The following is a 21,962-nucleotide window of genomic DNA, read 5'->3' on the forward strand; positions in this document are numbered from 1 at the left end:
TTGCAGTTTGAAGATATATGTTTTCTGGTAAACTAAAAGCACAGAGACCCATTTTCTTGTTAGTGGACTAAAAGTGCAAACATATTTTCTTTTTATAAAAAATACCCTTCAGAAAGCAGTCAGCTAAAATAACCTCAGTAAATTGGCATATTGCTCCTCTTATCTCATGTGTAAATGTTAGTGAAATTGTATCTAGAGGATGCATCACATCTGGTCATAGTCAGAGGTTGATCGCTTATGTTATTTTAATTTTTACATTTAGTCTTGCAACTATTGTGTTGAAATGAAATCCTTTTTCATTTTAGTAAAAGTAAGATAAACTGAGAGTGTCAAGTAATTGCTATATGCTCATTAGACTAACCCAGTATCATCTGTCACAGACCAAATTAATTTACCTTTTTTCCGCATCAGTAAATTCAAAACCAAATTACATAATACTAAGTGTTACAGCAACAAAAACCTGACTCAATAACCCATCTAAACTATCTTCCAAAAGTTGTTCTGCAGAAGGAAGTACTACATGTGTTTAAAATGCCATTACAAACTGTGCACCTTCAAGCAAATTGAAATGGAGGTTGGCCCCATCATGGAATAATCATTTTATTTGGTATAGCTGGCAACCTCCACTTGGCGAAAGTGAAAAGATAGGGCAGCAGGATCAGAGTGATGGTGCTTCAGCAGAGCTGTTTGAAGAAAGTTTGCCTTCTGCCTGCTTGGTTTAGCTTCCTTCTCATTCACGAGATTTATTTGACTAATTAAAAATATTTACAAGTTATGTTGGGTCCACTTCTCAGCCTATCTTCTAATGTTCTGCTCCTGAACCCCTTTAATTCAGAGTTTTCCTTTGACCTCAGCATGCTTTGGACTAGATCCTAAAGGTCTTTCAAAAGGGTTGGCCTTCTTTGTGTCAGAAGGCCAAATAGAGTCAACTCTATTGGCGTTTGTGTATTTGCCTTTTAGCATACCCTGGTTGAAAAAAGGGAGCACTCATGCCCTTGAAGGGTCTGAGAGCAGCGGCATGAGGAATGCAGCAGGCTACCATTGTGAAATGCTGGGGAGCCGCGGCTGGATGGACAGTTCGGTGTGTTGCTGTGCACTGATCCTGCACCTGACCCTTGCCACTCACTGAGCTCTTCCTTTCAAAAGAAATAACCATATTTGGTGTGTTTACAGAGAGGAAAATCCTTTCTTTTTAACCCATTCTGCCCAAACAGACTGACTCGTTCTTCAAGATCAGACATGGACTGTACCTTGATAAAAGCAATAATGAGAAGACAGGGGAAAAAAGAGAAAATGGTGGAACAGGTGTCCTGCAAATATTATTTTTTTTTCCTTTAAACAATATCTCCATAGAAGTTTGCCAATTTGGCATACAGTCTGAGCTCACTTAAACAGGTTTAACATGATCAACTTTCATTTAGTTACCACTAAATTGTGCCAATGTATCTCAGAGTAGTATCGGGCTTTTGGAAGGATAACAATACAATTACTCTGTCAGCCTGAGTAAGCTAAGAACTGATCCATGAGCTAATGACTCACTTCGGGGCAGGAAGACTCCCGTGGGACCATGGGAACAGCACTGGCAATGTTTTCATCCTTCAGATGCGTGGAGCTAATGACTGTCAGAGAGTGCAAATGAGTACAACACTGAGATTAGGGACTTTTCTGTTTTCATGGGAACAAAGTTCAGTGTGAGACTTTGGCCTTATTACTAAGCTGAGTGTAGAGACAGATAATAAAAGACATGGGCTTTCACTTCAGCTAGTCTTATGTCTGGCTGTTTACTCAGCATCGTAGGTGACACTAGTGGGTGAACTGCAATGCACGTGTAGGATTTTATAGTACTAAATGGTTTCCATACTGGAAAATTCTCTCATTACTAATGGTTAGCATGTATAATGCATTCCTGACTTCTTAAAGTATACTGAATAGTTAACCTCTTACCTTGATAAATCCCAATTAACACACATTTCCTATCCTAATGTGCCAGACTTAGTCCTTTGCTCTACAGACACAGACGGTTCAGTTTCGGATCTCAGTTATGTGTGAAAAATTCAGTATCTCCCTTCAGCAGGTGTATATTGAAACTGTTCACAGCCCTAAACCATCATCATCTTTTTTTGCCTCTGAATAACAATATTCAAGACTGGTATATTTCACCAGGTTTCAGATTTCATGACAACACTTTTACGCAGCTTCACTGAAGATAAAATGATTTCACTGTTGAGCTATCTCTGCGTCTCAAATAGTCCCACAGTATTGAAAGCTAAAGCTGATTCCTCTAACGTGGGTTAGCAATGATGCTTGCTGATATTTCTCTGTTGAAGGTGTACCATCAAAGTGTCCCTCATATAGCTGTCTTGCCTTCTCATTTGTTCCGGATACAGTTAGAAATGATATTCACCAGGTGTTGCCCAACAGCGGAAGTGAAGCTTTGAAGGAGAACACTCCCTGGTCTCCATCAGACACAGGCATTATGCATGCACCTTTGCATGCTTCTGTAGGTTGTTCAGTTTCTTCCAGCACAACGACATTGTCCATAAGAGACAGTATCTATCTAAATGGTTAAATCATTTGTGTCCATACAGATGTATGTTTCTGAGATGCATTTGCATGAATGAAAACTAAATGCTGGATACATGCATGACTGCATTATTTGAGTCCATTAGTGTTGCTTCTCTATAAAGTTGTTTGTGCCCAGCTGCTGGCATTAACAATAGCACTGCCTGGGTCTGTGCCTGGCATTGGAGAACTCCAGCTTCTCAAGTAGTGTGCATTTTCTTTTTTAATTTAGCAAATAGTAGGGATAAAACAGTTAGGGAATCTTTGTCCAGAAAGTTTTATAGGAGATCTTTGGACAGAGAAGAAATAACGATAGTTCCAGATCCTTATGGTGAGTGCATGAAAGTCATTATGTTGAATGTCTTTGTATCACATTGATTCACTATGTTGTGATTCTTTTTTTCTTCAACAGCATCTTGGAAGGCAATTTTTAATATGCCCTTTCATAGTTTCTAACACAGCAACAAAACTTCAAAGCACAATTTCTAACGTCTACAAAACTCCACCTCTTCTTTTTAATCAGGAAAAATCCCTTGCTTCTCTCTTGTTTAAAGTGCTCTTTTATAATAGTCATCACTGGTCCCAAATTGAGACAGAGCATGATACTCAAGGGATGACAGCAAGTACAACAACCAGCTGCTAATCAGTAGGAATGTCAGAGAATAACAGATTTATTCAGTGCTTTCAATGACCAAGATGATATCCAGTAAAAAGAAAGGTTAAACTAGCAACAATAATTTTTTGTCCTTTAAATGATTTTTCCTGATCTTTTTCCTTCTCCCTCTCCTCAGAGCTCCAGAACAGCTCGCTCAGAGGAAGACCGAGACTCGCTGTGGGATGCCTGGGGCTCGTGGAGTGAATGTTCACGCACTTGTGGAGGAGGGGCTTCGTATTCGCTGAGGCGCTGCCTGAGCAGCAAGTAAGTGGGTGAATGCTTTTAACTTTACCGATGGGAAAATTCAGCCTACTCCTATGTGTCAGACCATAAGAAGTAATCAGTAAAGGTCTTGAACTATGCTGAAATTTCCAACTCAGTGTCAAGAAATTTTGGTAGTGTGTTTTTTAATTCAGGCAAGCAGCCAACATGATTGATAAGGCACCCTTTACAATATAGTGAGAACCTATGGAGAAACAAAAGTTGCCTGGACAGCTTGCAAGGCTGCCAGCTACTGAAAAGTGAAACCTCCCTACACTTCCACCATTCAAGTGGTAGGACTTTTGACACAATTGTGCCAGACTACAGCCAATCCAGTAGGTTTAGCACACCACAGTCTCAGCCACACTAAGACTGTAAAAGCATCGTATTGACCCAACATGGCATGCTCAGCTATATAAGAAAGAATGATAATTATGCCAAGGATGTCTTGTTATTATTATATTATTATTCCATACCAGCAAACCCTACCCAACAGGCGGAAGCAGAATGTCCCAGTGCAAAGGTGAAGGAAGTCTGGGTACGCAGATAGGTATCTGAGGTTTTATTCCTCCCCAGTTACTAGCTTGCAATGGAACATGGACAAGTCATTTGACATCATTTCCACTCCATAGTATATGTAATTTTTACCTGCAAAATGTTTCCAGCAAATATTATTTCTATCTACTTTAGGAAAAATTTTACCTGCAGTAAACATGGTATATATGATAAATATTAACAGATTTCTGATAAAGGATATGAAGGAAAAACCCAGACCCAAACTTTGTGGCTTACTGCCATCTCTGATACCTTATATATTGTAGCATAAAAAATGTAATACAATTTTCCGTCCTGCATATGTTTCTTTTGTATTTTCTTTCATGTGCTTATAAAACTGATGTTAATAAAACAGTGACAATACACTCCAAATTTTTTTTCTACATCTGACATGTTAATACATGATGCTGTTTAGTGAGGATAAGAAACAGCACAAGGCATTGAACCATAAGATCAGAATAGAATATTGTGTATTTTAGTTTTATCTGTGGACAGTTTGGTCTCCTGGTTCCAGCAATTACTGAGTTGACAGCGTGCAAAAATCTGCTGGAAAGAGAAAAGATAGGCAAGGGCATATACTGAAACCAGTGGAAAACCAGTATTTTTCTATTCCATTCCCATAGGGGAAAAAAGAAAAAAAAAAAGAATAATTTGGTCTTTAAACATGGGGCCAAATTCTCATCTCTTGTTAGTTCCATAGCAAACAGGGGTTCTGCAAATACGTTGAAATTGGGAATTACAGACAGAAACTTATTTTCAATCACAATGTATGCTTTTCAGGAAAAATATTTTTTAGGAAAATAAGTGAACTTCTGTATGTTCCTTTAATGTAAACATGAACTCGGGCATATCAGTAGATCTGGGGAATCTGAGTAATACCAGCGCTCACTGACTACACCTCTGCTCCCTCACTGAGAACTGCCTCAGTAGTTTCTAGAGGGGAAAACTCTTGGATCTCCATGACAGCAGTAGTAGGAATTGTAGTGCTCTGCAGTATGTGAGTACAAACTACTCCTCCTGGGCAGGTTCTCCTCATCTGCTTCTTTTTGGTTCTTGTACTGTTTGGGATGCCCCTGAAGCTACACCAGTGGAACAGGGAATAAACTCATAAATCACACAGCATTTGTTTTTCATACAATACCTTACCACTGTCACATCAGTAAATAAGCAATGCTTCCCTGCCTTAAGAAACCAATTGCAAATTTTGTCCCATTCAGATGTGGAAGCCCCCTGTTTCCAGGACAGGATAGAGGGATTTAATTAGGTGCACAACTTTTGCTAGCCAGTAGCAATAAATCATAAACAGTAAAATTTGACCTGGAATTAGCACATTATCAAAAGTGTGATAGGTTTTCCTTTGTCCTGGTCTGTGTACAATTGCTAATTAAATAAAGGGTTTAAATGATTTATTTTTGTGCTAGGCAGGCATTTTAAGTCACTAAGAAAAAGGCAGAGAGAGAGCGGGGGAAAGAAACTCATCCAGACTTCGGAGGTTTGGAAATAAGCCTGTGCGCATGAGTATTTCAAACCTGGCAAGGCTAGAACAAAATGTCCACCTCTCTGGGACAATCTGTTGGTTGGTACAGTTTATCTCATGTATTTGCAGTGTATCGTTTCACAGCAGCATGAAGGAAGATACTAGATACTTCTGGCAAATGAAAACTGGGAACACATTTAGATGTTTTGGATCAAATTAATCCTAAATATTTCTCATCCTGGGAGAAAAGTTCATAATGCCTTGTGTCTTTTAATTCTGTATGAGGTGATTTTCAGAGCATTACATGAAAACAGAGAGCCCACTGGATCTGCTTTGAAGAAATGCGAAGACTAGTTGCCCATTCCTAAATACCATTAGTATATGCAGCTAAATAAAGAAAAACATTTTTCTTTCCAGCTTTTGTTTGCCAAAGTTATGTTAGTGCTTGTGTTGTTTGTTTTGGGAACATGTTTTGTGTTAGGCCTTCGCAGCTGTGATGAAAGAATGGAAAGTGTTAGTGAGAAATTCTATTTTCTAGTGTTTTAGATGGCAAACATTTCAGAGTAGGGGTTGTTTAACAATACATTTCATTAAAACAACTGGTCCTCATTATACTAACGTCATTTAGTATGATAGTGATATAAATAAATACGCCAATCACACAAGCAGACAGGAGTTGTCAGCCCAAATCAACCGTGCGTCCTGGTATCCCGCGCTGACAGCAAGCAGCACTGGGTCACTCTGGTGGCAGTATAAGCTTCAGGAAAATAACATTTTGCTAATTGGTAGTTAAAGATTGGGCTAAACCTCAAAGCATGACACTTTTCTTGCTCTTTGTTGGCATTAACTCTTTATGACTTCAGATATTCTTGTTATTTACACCAAAGGACAGACCTTCTTTAAATGTTACAGTTGTTTGCCTCAGCTCACTTGAAAGCAAACCTCCCAGCCTAACTACATATTGGGTGAAGCACTATTTCTTTTTATCATTCCAGAGTGTTTCCATTTTTATCATTCCTTCAGTTTCTGTATCTTCTTCCTCCCCCCCCCCCCCCCCCCTTTTTTTTTTTGTTTTTGGAAGCAGAGCTCAGTAAAGAGAAAGTCCTCATCTATATCCTTTCCTATCTATCCTTTCTATCCTTTCTACCTCCTGGATGAACTGTCACGCAGCACCACTGCTGGTCAAAACCTGTAGAGAGGAGAACCACAGACCACTTCTGTTTTTCTTGCAGGACAAACTAGCAGCTGTTGTGCTTCTAAAGAGGAGAACCAAGTTTTATTAGCTATTGGCTATTTTGGCTACCAGGACACTGGAAATACATAGGCAGCAGAGCAGGTGGAGAGACTGCAATATGGTCTTTGCCGTGTTCCACAAATCTGGCTATTATTTCCTGTGGTCCATCTATTGCACAACAGAGCTGGAGTTTGTCATCCAGCATAGTGATAGTACTCACATACCTTCAATCCAGGTATTAAGCATGCATATTGATTCAAGCAAACTCAGAGTAATAAATGGGTGAATGTTGATTAGATAGCTGAAATTAATTTGCATTTATTTAATTTCCTTGTATCGGAACACGTTTTTGAATCATAAAAGAATTATAAATTCTCTTATGCTAAGTTCACCCATCCTGGTCCTAAAAATATTCTGTCTGTTCTGGAATTGTACTTTGCATATTGACAAGTACTGCAGTAATATCAATAGTGTTTTAGAGTTTCTAGGCTTCGCAGGAAGATAATTGAGACTTTTTTTCTATCATCTTCCAAATTCATCGTTACTTTTCAAGTAAAGTAATGTTGTAGGCAGTAGAAGAGCAAGATGTCCTAGAGTTTGGGGAATTATTTTAGCAGGTAATGGATAAGTAGTCTTTTTTTCAATCCGCTTAGAAACCCTAGCTGTTACTGTTGGTGCTGTTTACAGCTAAAGCATGAAGCAGGGAACAGTTCATGTGAGTGTATAGCAGAGTGTTAATCTGGTTATAGAGTCCCATGGATACTGAATCCGGGTTAAGGGGACAAAATGTGAGATCATCAGTCTTACCTCTCGGAAATCCTGTGTAAACTGCTGAATAGAGGTGTTCCAGTATTAGATGAGAGACACATGTTTAGTAGCAGAAGAAAGTTAACATTAACATCTTCCTGGCAAGTTTCCCTCAGTAATAAAAGTGACAGAGATTTTAAAAAAGAAAAAAACAAAGAAAATAAAAGGTGGTGGGTGGGGGGGAACACATATGAGACAGTCACAATCCCAGCTTTGTTTAGGTGCTTCATACGGGCTCTGTTACTTGCTGGAATATATTTTTTTTCCCCTTTTCAAATACCTCACTTCCTTTCTTCAGCTGATGGCTGCCTTTTGGTAACTCAAGTGAACCACCAGTATGAAATACCCTTTCCACCAGCTCACTTGCTAAACAAGCTGAAGTAAGTGATTCGCTAGTTTGGTTGTTCAGCCCACTGCCATTGCATTCTGCAGGATGAAAACAGTAGATCTGCATAAAGGACTCTCAGTTTTATGGCAGTTTGACTTGGTTGATGACTAAAATAGCCACCGAGACATACCTTTGGAGGTTAGGTTTAACAAACTAGCTAAATTAGCTAAAATTAGGTCAATTTTATGCTGTGTGACATTTTTCATAAGGCAGAAGAAGCCCAAAATAAATGGGATTTATTTCATTAAGGAGTAATATTTTCTCATTTTGATCATACAGATTATGAATCACAGAGTCACAGTCACAGAATGTCCTAGATTGGAAAAGACCTGTAAGATCATCTAGTCCAATCATTAACCTAACACTGACAAGCCCACCACTAAACCATGTCCCTGAAGACTATATCTACACAACCCTTAAATACCTCCAGGGATGGGGACTCCACCACTGCCCTGGGTAACGTGTTCCAATGCCTGATGACCCTTTCACTGAAGAAATTCTTCCTACTATCTCATGTAAACTTCCCTTGGTGCAACTTGAAGCCATTTCCTTTTGTTCTATCACCTGTTACTTGGCAGAACAGGTTGACCCCCACCTCTCTGCAACCTCCTTTCAGGTAGTTGTAGAGAGTGATAAGGTCTCCCTTCAGTCTCCTTTCCTCCAGTCTAAACAACCACAGTTCCCTCAGCCGCTCCTCATAAGACTTGTGCTCCAGACCCCTCACCAGTTTCGTTGTGCTTCTCTGGACAGTCTCCAGCGCCTCAATGTCCCTCCTGTAATGAGGGGCCCAAAACTGAACACAGTACTCGAGATGTGGACTCACCAGTGCTGAGTACAGGGGTAAAATCACCTCCCTGATCCTACTGGCTACGCTATTCCTGATGAGTTCACAAATCAAGCATCAAATGGTTTGCTGCCTGTCAGATGATGATGGAACGGATGTATGTTATTCGGGTTAGTTTAAAGTTAAATATTAGAATAAGAACCCATTACAACAACATTGACTAGCACTGAAAAGGGGATACATCAAATACAACATATTTTAAAAATGCTATTTAAAGTTTCAGCTGTATATACCTTTGATGCCAAAACATTGTCTACTGTTGTGCTGCTGCTTCACAACTGAATTTAGAATTTAGCCAAAGCATGTGGCTGTGGCCCCTAGTTTCAGGCTACGGTCACAGACTCATCTGTCAGAGGGGCTTAGATTGCAAGAGAATCTGAAGTTATTCACATCTAACATTGATAAAAGGTCCTTTAAACTTTCTGAGTGAAAGCTACAATGGAACAGTTATTCTAGTTTTTGGGTTGCTTCTTTATCAGATAGAAGTTAGCATAAATTACTGCAATTATTGTGCAATGATATAAATGCAGTCTGCTCTAATCCTGGCACTACTAAATAAGGCAAATTATGCCACTTTATGAAACATTCCTACGCTGACCAGAATTATAATTTTAAATACTGTGGGGTTTTATGATTTCTAGAATAAGCACTTTGCTATCTTAAGGTCTGTAGATTAAAAAGCAAAACATTTTTGCACAAATGCTATCCTAATTGCTGAATACATCCACAAAAATAAATAACATTCCAATGAAGCATACCGTGTCACTCAATGGGAGTACAGTCAATGTCATAAAATTTTTAGGTCACGCATGCTACCAAATGATTTTGGAGGATGGTTCTTACTACCCTGATCAAAACTATATTAGTATCCTTGCTTACTGTATTACTTCCCGCAAATGATCTTCAGGATACCTCAATAGCTGGCTTGTTTTCTGCTTCAGTTGCTAACTGTAGCTGGTTTACTCTGTAAAGGATATCGTGCATGCTATATTATGATTTTAAACATTTGGAAGAAATTTTGAGTATATTTAGCTTGGAGATGCTTCCGGTTAAAGCCATACCATCTAGCAACATTTTAAAAAGGAAATTTTTATTCTGTTTATACCAAGATTAGTAAAATCTGTAATTATAAGAACACTTCCTTCTTCCATTTTATAGAAAATCATTTCCATTTTTTGAGAGAGAGTACAGTTCTAACTCTTGCTAATGGCAGAAGCTGCAAGTGACAAACTTAAATTTGAGTCAATACTATAAAAAGCTGCAAATTTCACACAATCTAGATCAGCATTATAATCTGTGGAGTAATTGCTGGTGTTCTTTGGAGAAACAGTTAGTCACGTTGTGCTGGCTGTCCTGATTTCCATGTTCTGCACCTCAGTGAAGCAGCTAAAAATACATAAAATACTTTCCCAGTGTTGTTTTCCCATATAATCCATTGCTAGAATTGCCACACGGATGTTATATGTTGGTATTTTGGATGAGAAACTGATCTATGTGAGTATAAACGGTAGTCAGCATTGTACCTACAGATGAGTGATGGATATGGTCTCCATAAATCTGTCTCTCTGTTGAGAAGTAGCCTGCCTAACAAAAAAGTCTGTGGAGCCTTCACGTGGGTGATGTACTGTTCATAAGCCCAGGTTCACTGGAAGAGCTCTTGTATATTCATAATTCTTTCAATAAATCTGTTCTGGGATTTAAATGAAAAAGAATTAAACCAGCCAGGCGTTTGCATGATGTGGAGATTTTGTAAGCCCTGCTACCTATAAAAAAGAAGTTAAGATGGGGTTCTTTAAAGTGGAAACATAAAGCTAAAGACACATTTTTAAAGATTCATAAGAAAATATAAAATACTGCAGTGACAAACATGAGACACTAAATGCACGAAAATTCACAGTAGTCTGAAAGCACTCTGACAAATTATTCTCCTTCTTTTCCTTTATTTTTCTCAAATGTGATTTTTGGTATTTTAATTGGACTAGCAAGTCATATTTTACTGAAAGTTTAGGGAATGTCATTTAATGCCAGCTGTTACTTAGAACATAAAATTCAGAACCACTGAATAATGCAAAAAAGAATTTGAAAGTAAAAATTAGAATTAACTCTTTTCTGTTCAGCAATTTGTACCGCAGAAGTCCAAGGTCTGCCTTACTTTTGAGTAAATATAATGCCAACCTTAAACTACAAGGGTAGCAGAAGCTACTCAGATTAAGAACTTTGTGTGGAGTGAAGCACTGTTGGAGCTGCAGCTAATCATTGTTTGTATAACATTCCCAACAAAATTTTCAAATCTGAACTGTACGTCTCAGCAAACTTCCAGAACCTAAAATTAAATTGTGACATGAACCTAATCATACCTTTAGAAGGCAAGGCTTATCTGTGCAAGACCAATAGATATATTAGCTTTCTCTGGGCTTTATGCTGTTTTGGCTAGATGGCTAGAAATTGCCAACTTGGTATATCAATAGCTGGGCTAGCTCCCTTTCGGTTACTTTGGTTATTTCTTGCGCGATAGCGCGCAGTATAAACAAAACTTTAGAACAGATTGGATGGCATTCTGTAGGGAGCACTCAACACAACTTCATCAAGCATCAGGTAAAGAGAAACAAGTAGTTGTTTTGTCCTAATATCACCATGAAAGGGACTTCATCTTTGAGAAACAGTGTTTACTTGTCCTTCAAATTCCTAGACAGTCAGTCAGGTTTTGGTTCAGGCTAAGTATTAAATAAAGGCATTTTGTCTTTTTTTCTTTTTTCTAACACCATCTATTTGATACAATGTACAGTGATATTCCACATGTGTATAGCCCTATTTCATTCTTTTCATTCCAGTGAATTTAATCTAGATACACAGCAGAGCTTCACAGAGTAAAGCCCAGTATGATGGCTTTTTTGTTAGTTCCATACTCATTCCCTTTCACATACATGAGGGTCAAGGTTTATTTCATCATAGACTGATAGAATGTTTTGGGCTGGCAACGACCTTTAAAGATCACCTGCTCCAACTCCCCTCCCAGGGGCAGGGTTATCTTTTGCTAGATCAGGTTGCTCAGAGCCCCATCCAACCTGACCTTGAACACTTTCAGGGATGGGGCATCCACATCTACTGGCTTCCCTTGGTCAACTAGGTGGATGACCTTGTCATAAAAGGAAATTAAGTTAGTTAAAAAGGACTTTCACCCTGTGAACCCATCTTCAACCCCAACTCTCTCAGCCTTTCTTCACGGGAGGTGTGTTCCAGCACTCTAATCATTTTTGTGACCCTCCTCTGGATCTGCTCTAACAACAGGTCAATGTCTGTCTGGTACTGGGGAGCCCAGAGCTGGATGCAGTACTCCAGGTGGGGTCTCACTAGAGTGGAGTAGAGGGGGAGAATCACCTCCCTCACCCTGCTGGCCACGCTTCTTTTTATGCAGTGCAGGATAAAATTGCCTTTCTGGGCAAGCGCACATTGCTGGGTCATATCTAATTTTTCATCCACCAGTATCCCCAAGTCCTCCTCCTCAGGGCTGCTTGGGGATTGCCCCAACGCAGGTGCAGGACCTTGCTCTTGGCCTTGTTGAACTTCATGAGGTTAACATGGGCTCATTCATGTTAAGTAGGAGACACCATTTACATCAGAATAATTTATTCCCTAATAACAAGATTGTGGAAAACATTATTTATACAAAAAGCAAGCCTTTGGTGGCCACAGATTGGTACCCGTGTTTTTATTTGCTTAGCCAGCTTGCTGCGTGTAGTCATTCAAGTTGGTATTTTGCCTCCTGGTTGTTTATTTTTTTACTCCTGCAGAAAGAATATTCATAAGATCTGCAACTAAATTTGCTAGGGAAAGTTGGCTTGTCTATCCATGCCCATTTTTCTTGTCTCAAAGTTAACTATTTCTGTAACGTTTCTGGTATTTCTTTATTTCAACAAGGTGCAGAAGTCTGTAGGAGACAGTCTCCTAAACATAAAGAATGAAAGATTTTTACAGTTGCAACACCAATCTGCATGGCAAAACATACCAGTGCATCTGCACAACCCACTGTGGCAGGCAAGGTTCTTATTAACAAAAATTTTTTGTCAGTTGAATGATTTGGACATTAAGTTGGGCAAATCTGACAAGGCAATTTGAAGAAGTGAACTCAAAGTCAATGCAGTCCCAATGCATCTTTCTTTTTCATAACATTTTGGTGTCCATTGCCTTCCCTCATTTTTCCTTTGTGGGAAAAGGGATATGCTGAAAGAATAAAAAGGACTATCTTTTCCCTAGAGAGGGACGAACATAGAAATCATATTGAGGATGAGAAGTCTTCATAACACTGCACAACATTTGGCAAAGAGGTAAGACCAACAGGGTGAGGAAAGAGAGATGCAAGATGGTGTTACTGTGTGCGTAGCATGGCCTCATGCGTGTTGGCACCAGGGGAAGAGGAGGGCTGATGCAGCCTGCCTAAGATCTTGTGGGAGGGGAAAGGCCCACAGCACACTTTTCTCACAGGTACAGTGCAGAAACCCGAATCTGTCCTGGAAGAGTGGTTATTAAGGGGTGTGAAAATAAAGGAGTGTGAAGATTGTCCAAAATTACATCAACTTTCAAACCCCTCTAGTGAACGGTTGCATCAAAATGCACATCCACAAAAATAACCCACCCCTGGCTCACAGTTGCTTGCTTATGTGGAGACTTGTTTCTTAAGAAAAGTGTTTCAAACTTTGATGACTGCTGAGAGTGGCAGGAGTTGATGAGCTCCTCCTCTGCAAATCTCTTTCATTGTCTTTGGTAATTACAGATAAAGGCTGCTTTGGCATGGGTTTGCTATTCTTTCTGGCATGGACTATTGCAAGGCTTCTAACTCTAGCTGAGCACAAATACACATCTACTTTAGACCTTGGTGGGGGGAGGGGATAGAGTTGAACTAAGTCCCTCTACAAACTGGAGCCTGGAGAAATAAATACCAGGGTTTCAGGTTGTTTACATTAAGAGAAGTGAATATTTTAATATATTAAAAGTTGTTAACCTCTTTCAGAAACTTTACTGGAAACAAGTGACGAGGTTTGAAGAATGAAACACGATTCCCAATAGCTTGCTTTTCTTTCATAGTCACATGAAAATAATTGCCTGTCACGCCAAACCCTCAGCTACCTTTTTCCTCTGCAAAATCCCCTGCAGTATACAGATAAAAGCGAAGACTAGAAGTACCTCTTACTGCTCTCACTCTTTGTGTGCTCTCCTAGACAAACTTGCCAATTGGGGTGACTTCTGACTTTTCCAAGTGGCTGTGTGTACTCCTTGTTGATGTGTGTTCTCATTTATACCCTGCAAAGGTCACAGAATGTGTGGTGACTGTATCCCATAACATGGTCTCACTAATCTGCTGTGGTCCTCTCTTGCATGTTAAGTGCTCTGCACTGTGGCATTCTGCAAAGCAGCCACTCTGAGATGTGAGACCCATACCGTTAATTCAAACCCTGCCTAGAGGAGAAAACCTAGTCTGGCCTGGTGTCATGCAAGATGCTGTGTATTTCACTCCCAGCAGGATTAAGTTCACTAGATGGTTTCAGCTTCCCTATTTGAAGCATAGACAGGGTCAGAAACAGAATTTACTTTTAAAAATCAAGATTTATGCCACCAAAAAGCTGCTATTTAATATATTTTTTTCGGAGTCTTTTTCACCATCTTTTTTTTTTTCTACAAATGCTATGATTTTGAATTCAAAAGTCGATACTTGACTTCAAGGAAATCTGGAATACTGCCCTGAAGCAGCATAGATCTGAAACACAAACTACTCTGCCAATCTATTGTCAAATATATTAGTTCAGGCTGAAAGCAGTTTGCCTGCTTTTGGTTCATGGGTGATAACTGAAAAACTAATGAGTTTAAAGAACCAAACCCCAAAGTTTGGTCTTGAAGAGGGAACAAGGGGAGTTTTGCAAGAGTGGTTCCTAGTCTTCATGAATCATCACAGCACTAGCTGCATCCAGAATTGCACATTTTTTCTTAACAACCCTGGCCATTAGCCAAAGGAGGGAAATTGGAGGAAAAATCTGAATAGTTCTGTGGCATATGTCTAATGAAAGTACCTATTCGTTTCCCGAATGCAAAGAATGAGTGAAAAATAAGTGGGTTTTTATTTCAAAATAGACAATATTGCAAAAACAGTGAAAAGAAGAAGAAACTCTGAGGCAGTTAATAGAAAGGAAGTTTAAATTTCCCTGGCAGTTCAATGGTTCTGAGATTAATAGATTATGGTAATTGAAATTGTGGTAACTTCAGGTCTGCATGAAGCAAAGAGATGTCTGACGAGTTGTATGCCATTTCCGAGAGACAGATGGGGCATGTATCAAGTTTGCCAAACAAGCTATTCAGCCTGGTGTACGAGGCCTGCACTCGGACTACCTGCATGCTGCATAATACACATTTTTCTTTGCTACCTATCAGTGTAAATCAAGAGTACCTGATTTAGCGGAGTGTGAACAGGTTTGGCCTCCACCACAGTATCACTACCAGCTTGTCAATATTGCTCAGAAATGACTGGGATGGTGGGGGGGTTGCTTGGTTGGTTTTTTTTGTCGTTGTTTTTCAGTTTATAGCCTATCGTGAATATAATTTTTATTCATTTACTGCTAAAGCTGTGTTTTCTAGTGCTAGATACTCTGAACACTTTTCACTTCTGTGCATGGTTGCAATGATCAAAATTTACTTGAACTAATTATATAATATTACAAAAGCATTGAATTAGTGGTATTTCTATTTTGCTTTTAATAACATTATTTATGTGCCAAATACTACACAACAGAATATGTTATCTTTCTGCTTACATTTCTTCTGAAAAAGTGATAGTGTTTATTTACTTGTTTATCTTCTCTTTTTTTGTCTGATCATTTACACCACTGTGATACATTTGCAAAACCATGTTTTGCCCTGATTTTGTATTCACATAGGTGTAAACTGCTACTGGAGGAACATCCCAATTAAGCCTTGTGGATAAAGGTGGGAGGAAGGATCACTTCAATAATTTAAAGGAAATCCTTTCAGTTCATTTTAGAGTTAACTCAGTATGGAAAAAGTTTTTCTGTTTTAAAAAACACGAAGGAAAAAAGAATGACACAAATGCATGCAGATGCTGTCCTTTCTCTTGGATAGTTCAAAATGGTTTGGATTTAAAAATTCAGTCTTGGCAGGCAGTTAGTCCTCAAGGAATGTGTACTTGTTAAATCCTGGCCAAAAAAAAAAAAAAAAAAAAAAAAGAAAGGGAAAAAAAAAAAAAGTTGTGAAATTAGGAAATTAAAAATGTAAGGAATTCTATTCTTTTGAAGGATAATCTTTAAAAGCCAAACCCTGCATTCTGATTTGTGCTGAGGACCTCCACAGAGCATGCTGCCTGAACTCATAAAACACATGAAACTTCACCTAAGGTCAAATACTCGGAATACATGCTGCTGAGTGCTAAAAAGATATCTGGGTGTTGACCTTTCTTCTGGGAGCCCTGCCAGCATTAGGGCTGGTATGGGTCTGCTGTGGGGGAAAAAGAGGAGAGCCGTGGAGAGCACATATCAGGGCACGTGCTCTCCTTGACCTCTGCTGGGCCCAGCTGCTCTTTGGATGCTGTTCTGCAGCAGGGATCTGGGAGTAGCGAGGGGCTGGTGGATCAGGGTGGAAGGTTTATGCTCTCCTTTTCCCCTCATCAAGTTGGGAAAAAGCCCCGTCCTGCTGCTGTGGGCACGTTTCCTTCTTCCCAGTGCCCAGATTGTTTGCTCCTCAGCAGACAAAGCCTGGCTGCTCAGACTTTCTCCGTGCTAAGGTGTGTGCCTGGGTGGACACAGAGCTGTGCCCTTGTGAAATCGTTGTGGATAGCTGGGGGACACAGGGTATTATTAATGTCGTTCAGATGTTAATTTCCAACTAATCTCTGTACCCTGACCTCCAACCTCATTTAGAAACTGATGCCACGTTCTAGAAACTCACTTTTAAAGTAAATGTGGGAAACTGAGTACTTATAGAATTCATAGCTAAACGCCTGTACAGTGCCAGAGCACTGTTTACTTTGGGGAAGAGGGCTGGTGGGGTATTAGGTGCTTAGAGATCTTTGTAGGAAAGATGCTGACGTGGTATATGTGTTTGCTGTTTATATTCAGCCATTAATGATTTTGGGTTTGTTTTTAATTTTTTGGACACAGGACCTGTGAAGGGCGAAACATCCGGTACAGGACGTGCAGCAATGTGGTGAGTGAAGTATAGCTTTGGTATGATACAAATCATCCCATATGACAGTCATGTCCATATTACATAAAATAATTTGCTAATGTGTTAGTGAGAATACTGTAGCTACCTTAACTGCCTTCATACGACAGGACTGCAGGCAACCCCTTGTCAGTTTCTTGAAAAGCTGAAGAGATTATGGCATAGCATGACACTAAAACTGTTTGGAAGGGATTGCAGTCACAGCCTTTCCAAATAGAGTGTCAGTGAAACTTCAGAATTGCTCTTTACAACCCCCCTGGCAGAATCAAGACCACTCGTGTTCCCAACAGTACTTTGTTAACCAGCTGGTTCACATTGGGCAGTCTGTCAGGCTGGAGGATTAAGCTGTTAAGGATTGAAGACAAGTTAGTAAGAGATATATCTTCCTATTCACCTGTGCCCTCCCAGCACTGGAATTATGTTGCATGTCTTTAAAAAAGCAGTTTTAGACAGCCTGCACCAGTGTTTTGGACTTCCCAAAGGCTCTTGCTTGTTTTTTATCTGTGGTGAATATAGTTTTCAATACAATAAAATAAGAAACTTCAACTCCTGTGCTCACCAAAGTGAAAGTGTGTTTTCACTGGTGAAAATGGAAATAAAGACTTTCATACGGAAAGTTTTATTGGATGCCAAGAATAGTAAAAGCTCTCAAATTACATGGAGAAATGTCAGGTTTACCAGTAAAGATGGAAAATGAAATCAAACGTGCACTGGGCCAAACTTTCTCATGCGTGATAGGGATATATTCAGAGGCCTTTCAATAGGTGCTTTGTCTAAAAAAGTTTAAAAGTTTAAGTTAAAATAAAAAAGAATACATTCCCTCATGTTTAGCTTATATTTTCTTCAATAGACCAAAGCTCATAATGAAAGAAAATGCTTCTATCTAAGTTTTAGTCTCCCACGCGGTAAGATTTCTCACACTTCTTCCTCTGAAATTTGTTCTGGATGTATCCTTTTGGTTTTGAAATCTTTCATGAGTCTAGACATCTGTCTCAATAACTGACAACAACTGGAGTAGTCAATAAATAGGTCTGCTGGCTCATTAACAATCCAGTTTTTACCTCTGAGGCACTCAGACCACACCACAAATGTGGAGGGAATGGTTGATTTGTGCCAGTCAAGTTGTATGCTGTAGCTCCATGGAATATGACACGAAAAGAAAAAAAAAAAGGAAAAAAAAAAAAAGAGATAGCTATAGGATAATTGGCCTTGCACATTGTGACAGTGCCCTTCCCCTTCTGACCTGCCTTTGTGTATGCTCAGAGCAGTGAGACAAACTGGCATCCCGCTCTGCTGCCATTAGCTGTCCCTGGGTTACCCTGATGAAAGGCTGGGGTTCTACCCGTGTTGCAACCCTGATTTTGGAATCATTGAGCTTAACTTCATTCAAATGTTATTTTTAGCTTAGGTTCTGTTTTGGAAATGTGCACCTGAACAGTTTTCCTTCAAAATAAAGCCTTGCATAGTTTTGTCAGGCAATTCCTTTACATACTGTATAGTTGGCAATACTGGCTCCAGACTTTCCGACATAGCAGTGAGGCATGCAACTGCAGAACTGACTTAATTATTTCATACCAAATAATCCAAACTGAAGCTTTCAAAGGGTTTTACTATGCTGAAATCAGTGACAGTTTTGCTGCTGAATTATGAAGACCCAGGATGGCATTTATGATTTTAACCTCTTTTTTTTTGGAGAGGGTAGATTGGATTGTGATACATTGCTCTTTTCCTTAATAAAAGGATTAAATGAGTTTTCATTTGTTTGGTTTTGGTAAACTTGCAAAACTGCAATACATCAAACTGCTCTCAAGCTTCTGACTGCATCATACTTTGACCAGGCCCTCCAAATACAGCTTTATGTCATAAGGAAAGTAGTTGGCTGTATTCAATCCGCAGATACTTGATTACAGGGGAAAGTATCTTCTGTTTTTAAAGTATGTTCAGTCTTTGATTCAGATGCTATGCTGTTCCACTTATCATCTCTGCTAATCTGAGATATTGTACACCAGTATTCACAACATCAGTCATTACAAAGGCACTGCCACCATGATCAACATCAGAAGTTGTGGTAGGATCCTGCCACAGTCACAGTCATCCTCAGCCTCGTGTTTCTGGGCCTAGTACCACTTTGAAATACCTTGTGCAGGAACACACTGCTCTACCATTGGAATAGTTTATCTCTTTCAGAACAGTAAAATAAAAATCATATACTTTCTCTTTAATGAAGTCTACTGTCTGTCTTCCAAATCCAAGGATACACACACAACTGAGCCTTGGGAAACAATTCATTAACCCCATGTCTTGTGGAATTCTTCACTGGAAAAGGCACGCAATATTGTGTGTATTTTTGTTAACTCAGACTTTACGTTTTAAGATTCCATCCACAAAGACAGTGAAACTGAGGAGGATGGAACTTCCAGGCTCAATGAGACCTATGTTTCCATGTGTTAGGTGACAGTTTGTGGCTTTAAAGGAAAATGAGAGTAATTCCCCCCATTCCATCCCTGCAAATGAAGCTAGCTCTCTTGCATTGTGGAAAATTCCTTTTTGATTCTTGTGGAAATCAGTGAGTCCTGAAATACAAGCTTTCATTACCATTAGCTTGTGCATAACTTGAGGACTGATGTTATTGTTCATAAAATACCCAGTCTTTTTGTTTTCTGCAAACTGTCTTTCTGTAACCGGACATGTTTTTGTTTATATGACTGTCCTCTTGCAGAAAAGGAAGGGTAGTCACATCTACTAAAAGCAAACTCTTTTATTTCAAAGGTGAAATTGGAGAATGGGAAGAATACTTCTTGGAGTCTGGCAGTGAACACGTTTTCATAGGCACTATCATTTGCAAGATTTTGCTACAGCTGGTTTTAATTCATCCTGAAATTAAATTACAAGAGAGGCAAGAGAAGAGGGTGGCGCGCCTGTTTCTTTGGTGACCTGTATTATTTTAGGGATCCTGAACCATTTTGCATAGTACAGACTATAAGAGAGATTGATACTGTTGTGTACGAAGCTTCTGAGCAGTCCTTAAAAGAACAGATCCAGTCCAGTATTTTCACCACTTGCATTGCCTGGTGTTGATCAGAATCTGGAAAGATTATGGGTATGAGGCCACATGTGTAAATAGTAAAAGAAGGAATGAGGGAATCTGAAGATGATTTAGGGTTGAATTGCATCTGCTTTTTTTCTTCTTACTACTCATATTGACTCCAAATATGTTTCCAGACATTTTAGAATATAATTGTAGAGGGGACAGAGGGAGTCATTTGTTTTTCTTTAGAAAATTACTCTGAATGCAATGAAAACATGTTTTTGTATCTAGCTGGGTTGTTATACTAAACATTATGCAAAATAAACAAAAATATTTCCAAACTGTGAGTAGGATTTTTTTACTAGTTCTTTTTTTTTCTCTTCCCGAGCTATCATGCTCTCTGTTCCTTCTTCTAGGCTCATTCTTAGTTGCCAGGTTCTCTCCAGCTTTTGTACCAGGGTATCATTCCACCTCATTTGCCCTTTCTCTTCTTCAGCCCTTCTGCCACTGCGCTGTTTTTCTGAATCAGACCAGGAAAAAAATGAGATCCACAAGACTGGCACTTTATTCCTAAAGTTCTTTCCGTGTCTTATGTACTTGCTTATACCTGTAAGGGTGAAGATGAACACTATATATAAAGCTGCTCTTGAGATTTTGCCGTTTAACATGAAAATAGACAATCCTGGAATTTGCACAACATTACTATCTCTTTCAACAAGGTTTAGAGCAGTTCCGTTAAGCCTAAGATAAAATTTGTAGATGGTAGATCCCATTAATCAGACCACCAAAACTTGTAAACACCACCTGCAGCTCTTTTTTATATATACTTCACTTTCTTCTCTTGGCTGAAATACCAACTGTAATGACATCCCCCATTTTTTGGCTTGCATTCAGACAAGCTGCTTCCATCCCTGTTTCTTATCAGCTCATGCTGCATTTTGTACACACCAACACCAATATTGCCCATCTTACTTTCAACAAAATGACACTATCTTCTTTCCAGACACCAAAGCCCAAGCTGTGGGAAAGTGGCAAACCTAAGCTTCCATATAAGCACATAGTTTTCAGAAGCATTGGCCTGTGTGTATGAGAAGCATCATCAGCAGGTATAATTTTTTCAGAGCTACGAAAATGATTAGCAGGATTTAATTTTTCTACCCTCTGGTGGCTAGAAATGTGATGTGAAGTCTTTTGCAATCAAACCTCCCAGTTTGCATTTTGCAGTAAAATAAAAAAAAATTAAAAATTAAAATAAAAAAAAAGTGTAGATGTTAACACAAATCTCCTTACTAACACCAGATTTACTTAATGTCTGTTTACTCTTTAAGTAGAAATTCTTCCAAACTTAGATCCCTTATTGTGACTACAGTCTGTTCTTCAAAATGCTGGATTTTAGTAACTACCATCTTATTTCTGAATGGGTGCATTTTTAAATCTCAGTGTGTTGTTTAGGAATTATTTCTTCATACTTGGAAAGAAATGCTTTTAATGGTTGGTAATGGTAGCAGCTTTGACTTCTGAATTTTCTGTCTTCTCAGCAAGCAGACCTGTGAATCTTTGACTATTAAAAAACAGAACAAAAAAACCACCATTGCTGCCATTCTATGTAAATGCACCAAGAATATTTGTAGACCAAACAGCCTGGATCGCTTCCATGACAGTGGCATTTCAGGACTCTTTTCAGTACTCTGGATGATTTGTAGATTTAAGTCCAAATTTCTGACAATAATAATTCTTTTTTTTTATTTTAGCATCTCTTTCTGATCGCCAATGTGGCACTCATGATGCTTTTAGGAAAGTGTACTCTAATATTATGTACTTGTATTAGTTTTTGACTGAAGTACTTGGAAGTTTTTCAAGCTAAAATACAAGTTATTGTATCTAGTTTAATCACTTTAATATTTAAAAGGTATGAACAAACAAAAATT

At 39.0% G+C, this 21,962-nt stretch overlaps 1 protein-coding gene across 1 annotated transcript in view; it reads left to right on the forward strand.

The window, feature by feature from the left end:
• The first annotated feature begins 1,018 nt into the window (after positions 1–1,018).
• The window catches only part of ADAMTSL1 (ADAMTS-like 1), a 178,734-nt gene continuing 157,790 nt past the window's right edge, over positions 1,019–21,962 (forward strand). The window contains exons 1-3 of the mRNA XM_009891516.1: positions 1,019–1,081; positions 3,354–3,481; positions 16,943–16,988. Of these exons, the coding sequence (XP_009889818.1) occupies positions 1,019–1,081; positions 3,354–3,481; positions 16,943–16,988 (237 nt within the window). The remainder of the gene's footprint in view (positions 1,082–3,353; positions 3,482–16,942; positions 16,989–21,962) is intronic.

The sequence above is a fragment of the Charadrius vociferus genome, unplaced genomic scaffold (assembly GCF_000708025.1).
Source record: "Charadrius vociferus isolate BGI_N301 unplaced genomic scaffold, ASM70802v2 scaffold198, whole genome shotgun sequence".
In the NCBI taxonomy this organism is placed as follows: domain Eukaryota; kingdom Metazoa; phylum Chordata; class Aves; order Charadriiformes; family Charadriidae; genus Charadrius; species Charadrius vociferus.